At 41.5% G+C, this 5,000-nt stretch overlaps 1 protein-coding gene across 2 annotated transcripts in view; it reads left to right on the top strand.

The window, feature by feature from the left end:
- The window catches only part of LOC138060208 (uncharacterized), a 40,174-nt gene that overhangs the window by 21,540 nt on the left and 13,634 nt on the right, over positions 1–5,000 (top strand). For both annotated transcript variants that reach the window (XM_068905942.1, XM_068905943.1), the window contains exon 3: positions 3,237–3,444. In XM_068905942.1, the coding sequence (XP_068762043.1) occupies positions 3,237–3,444 (208 nt within the window). The remainder of the gene's footprint in view (positions 1–3,236; positions 3,445–5,000) is intronic.

Below are 5,000 nucleotides of genomic sequence, written 5' to 3'. Positions count from 1 at the left end.
AACTGCTGTCCTCCGTGTTGTGCTCTCACCGAATGGCGAGACTGGAGTGTCCTCTCCAGGGCGCAAGCCTGGGCGAAGTATATGGAGACCTTGTGCTGCCCATTCAACATGGCCCCCCTCTCGGCCGTACCAACTTGGTCCAAGGGAACACAGAGCATTACACCTGGAGCTGGTTTGGCTGCAGGAGCTGGCAGAGGGATGTCGACATCAACAGTCCAACTGCCTTAGGGGCTCCACTCCGGATTTTTCCCCGGGGTTAACTCCCGAAGCCTTTCCCGTGACCGGGTATGCCGCAAGGCAGCGGAGGTTTGAAATCAGGGTTTTCCGTCCCCTAGATGGGCTACCCTCCCGGGTTGACGAGCCCCAACTGCCCGAAGCGTCTGGTTTTAAGGCGCCAGATACCCGCCTTCGCCCCTTCTCCCATCAGTAAAAGCAGTTCCGCCAGGCTTAGAGACTAAGCCACACGAGCAGGCTGGGAGCTGGACTTAGCTGTCAGTGGCTCGCTCTAGATGGGGAGCACGCTGTGGGGAGCATTTTATAAGCACGTGGGAGCTTATCCCCAGTGCCACTCCTGGCTGTGACAACCTTGGAACTAATACAAGTCCAGCAACTTCGCCCCACTGCAGCTTCCGTGGAAGAGTTAAGAAGTTTCCGTTTCCTTGATAATGATGCCATCATACAAGGGCTTACCGCTGAACTTCCAAGATACTTGGCAGTTGCAGATGGAGCAGACTTACAAACAGAAGAAGAGAAGCTACAATGGTGGTGGAGAAATGAAGTAAACCTGCCAATCTGGTCCTCCGTGGTAAAGAAAGTTCTTTTGGTATAACCAAGCTCTGCATCTGCTGAAAGAGCTTTCAGCATCATGAAGAATTTCTTTACCAACCAACAAGATGCAGCCCTAGAGCAGACTGTTGAAGCTTCAGTGATGCTCTGCTACAACCAGAACCAGAGAAACAAGCTTGTCGTTGTTTGATGAGAGGACGTCATCAAACTCAGTCATACGTGAATGGATTTCATACTGTTCTGCTCATTATGTGTGTATATAACCAAGTTTTGTCCATGTCATTCTGATAGACTATTTGTTGATCAAGTGAAATGGAAAGAACCTCTGATATTATCATTGGACTTTGGCAAATAAAGTTTTGATAAGAAGCAATGTGCGAATTTTTAATCTTTAACACCCAAAAAAGGTACGAAAAGCAGATAAATGTTGGCAACTTTTCGGCAACTTTTTGAAACAAATAGCAACTTTTGGCAACTTTTAGACACTTTTATCGGCAACTTTTTTGGGATTCATCGGCAACTTGTGGCTATGCCTACTTTTGGTGGGAGTAACAAAAAAGCGTTAAAACGCGATCAAAGAACTAGACCGCTTTCGGACTGTATCGTGAGATAACAAACCACTTCATTTGCATGTCGTAACATAAACATTTAACAATAGGCCTCTTTCGATATGTTAAAATTCAGCTTGATAGTGAGGCAGTGCGGACAAAGACAAAGGAAAGGGGATATGAAAATATTTTTCATATTCATTCCAACGTGTTTCTATTGTTTTTGTCCTCACTGCCTCGCTATCAAGCAGAATATTTGATATTTCGAAAATGGCCTATTATTCGCCAGAGGCGAGGTGAATATCGGTGAATAAACTTAATCGAGATGTAGTCTTCATTTTCCGATATTCACCGAGCCTGAGGTCGGAATAATCGTTTTCGTATAATTATATCGGTGATTATTTGAAAATTAACCATGTTCTCAAAAACAATTAATTTCTTAGTCCGTAACGTTGACAAAACGGCTTTCGGCCATTTTGGAAAAAATCGCTGAGGTGATTATCGCCCAATAATCACCTCGAGTGCAACCAATCAGCGCAGAGACTTTTCAATAATCACCTATGTAATTATACTAAATACGATTGTGGGAGGAAATAAGCCAAGTGGTGAGGCGGCTTTATTAGAAGTCTACCATTTTCACTGACACCGTGATGAAAAATTGGCGCGTACATTTACCATACAAGCTGAGCGAGTACCTAAGAAAGCAAAAAAAATTACTTCTTGAAACGGTGTCGATTACGTACGGGTAGCCATTTTTTTTTCTTCGAGCTTCTTTGGACCGGAAGGCTGGGGTGGATGAGGGCCACGGCTTCCCAAATGCAGCTAATTAGATGCTAGACGATTTTGGAAAGCGTCACGAAGTGTCCAATTGCTCCTCTCTCCAACTTCTACATCACTCGCGTCTGGTAAGACGATTACATCACAAAGAGTCCCCTGAACTCTGGCCTTTAACTAAAAGTATATAGCTGCGTTTACCCTCAACAAAAGACAAAGGTAACCCTTATACTAACCGTATTCAAGTAAAGCTATGATCCTCGCACTTATAAACGCAATTTTTGCAATTGCGTAAAGAAGCCTGAAAAATTCAGGACTTCAACGGTGTTTGAACCCGTGACCTCGCGATACAGGTGCGACGCTCTCACCGTATTGCTAGAAATAAGTGGCAAATGCTTAGTCGTAAAAGGACACATAATGTTGGATATTAAATTTGGGCGTGTGGATATAATTAGGTTATTGTTCTTGCCATCCAACATGGCCACCATGCATGACGTCACATGCAAACCAGCAATTTCTAGATTTCGTTGGTTCCGCTCCTGAACCAATCGGATGCGCAAAGAGCATCATTCACTTTTGTGACATGAACAGATTCTTTTCTTTAGTCTCATTCATTATTTATAAAGGAAAAGAAAACAATGTTTATTGCTCAATTTTACTGTATATATCACTGCATGTCTGTATATCTATTCTTACCGCTTTACCTAAACGTTTCGATCGGTTCCCTTCGTTGAAATGTTTTGCAAAATAATCCGAGAACATGAAGGCTTATTACAGGGAAGACTTGGAGTTCTGTCGAACAATTGAAATAATACTCGTAAGAATTTTTAATAAAATACCCGCAGCAGTTTGTTTTTGTGCAAAATTCGATGAGCAGGTTCTACAAATTAAAGTGTGACAGGCATCTTATTACAAATTGCGGAAGATATTAAAAAGTGGGGCAACCTTATTTCAGTGTCGGACAGAACACCTAGTGGTGATGCTAAGTAAGTAGCTTATAATAAACCCATCAGTGTTTTTCCACACGTACAAACTCTCGTTGTTAATGAGATACACCACTACGTCTCATAGTTTAGAAACTACTTATAACTGTTCAGAGATTGATTCAATAATTGTGGTTTTTGACAGAATCTTGATCATCAGATGGCGTATTGTATTGCGCTTTGCGGTCCTCTGTGCTTCTCATCAATTCCAATGTATTCCATACTGCATGGCGCTCAAATCAAGAAGGGCAATTATAAACTGTGGAACCCAGTGAAGAACGGTGTGATCATGTTTGAAACCAACAAATCCAGCGTTCTGACCATTGGACAACTGGGCCCGACAGACGCCGAAAGTAAGAGTGTTTTGTCTTTCTAGACCCATTAAATAAAGGCCCATGCGATCTCAAAAGACATAGCGCGCTTGTGTTGTTGTGAAATAGTTCCAGCATTTTGCTTGGGTTATTTTCGAATTTTCCGTCTGTGCGAAATTCAACGCGGCGTCCAATGTCTTTTGCAATTAGTTAATAGGGGCCTTTAGCTAATCCTGGATTTACTAAAAACGTAAACTGCAGCTTATTTATTTATTAAAAGAAAAGTGTCCACAAGAATTTTAGACTCAATTTTGACTTAGGCTTTTGTTTTTTTGTTTTTTTCTCAACACAAATTAAGATTGTTAAAGCTTTCTCGACGGGAAGAGTTCAATGGGGCTAGGTCATGCTATTTTAGGCAATTTTGTTTAATTTTAATTCTGAGCTCTAAACGTCAAGTAGGCAGAGCAAGAGTCCTTTATTTGCAAAATCACGGCCACATAACAACGGAGAATGATTTTCCAGCTGTGTAAATGACATTTTGATATAGACTGATATAAATTTGAAAAAAGTTGGGTCGACGTTTTTCAAATATCCGACAAGTTCAGTCTGTGCAAATATTTCAGTATTTGCTTAAGTAATGGTGAGTATGCACACTCCAAGCATATCTTTGAAAACTTGAATCTTCACGAAAACCCGCGCAAACGTTTCAAGTGGAGTATACCTTTTACTTTGGATCGCGACTAATCCATTACCTTGAACTACTGGGGCCAGATGGCGAGTGGGGAATGTTTCTAAGGAAGGTTAGTCTTATTAAATGAATTGGCAAAAGGAAATGGAACACTGTTGGGAGATTAGAAAGCCGATTGTTCGAGAATTACAATTTAGACCTCTGTCTCAGGAGCACCCATCGTGTCTGCCTCCTCTTCAAAGCGAATGTTTTTATGATATTATAGTTCTACTTTACATATGGATGAAAACTATATTTCATAAGAAAAACTTTGCTTTGAGACTCGCTTTAAAAAGGAGCCATACATGAACTTAATAATGGCCTATTCTTCAAAAGCTCGCTTAGCGAATATGCAGCTGGCCGACAAAATATTTATCAATTCGGAATTTCAACGAGGGGAGCTTCAGGCCGGTATGTCGAAATTTCTAGGTGGCTTTTTAGCCTCGTCCGAAAGTTCTAGCAAACTTTGGCGACATTGATAGAAGTTATCAATCTTCAAAGTTTATGCCTATTTCCAATATCAAAGGTTGCTCAGTAAAATCCTCGCGTTCTTCGATGTCGCTTCGAAATTTCTACGCACTCTTCTGACTCTTCACAACCGTTTCAAAATATCTACGAAATTTGTTGAGAAAAATGTCTAAAATCTTAGTGTGCCTCAAAAGTCTGGGCTTGAAAACTTTAGCCCACCTTTGTTTACACAAATTATTCCTTGGGTCGGTGCCCCTGTTTTCTAACGAAGGGTAAGCCATTGTTTTCAAATGCTATAGGGGACGCTCCACATTCCAAAGCGCATTTCAAAACAACTATTTACCTCCGAGCAACTCAGGAAAAAATGGCGCCCCGATTTGCATTCGTGACAAGTGAAGAAAAC

Source organism: Montipora capricornis, chromosome 8 (genome assembly GCF_036669925.1).
Source record: "Montipora capricornis isolate CH-2021 chromosome 8, ASM3666992v2, whole genome shotgun sequence".
Classification (NCBI taxonomy): Eukaryota; Metazoa; Cnidaria; class Anthozoa; order Scleractinia; family Acroporidae; genus Montipora; species Montipora capricornis.
The sequence above is the reverse complement of the archived record's forward strand: the minus strand, read 5'-3'. Positions and strand labels throughout refer to the sequence as shown.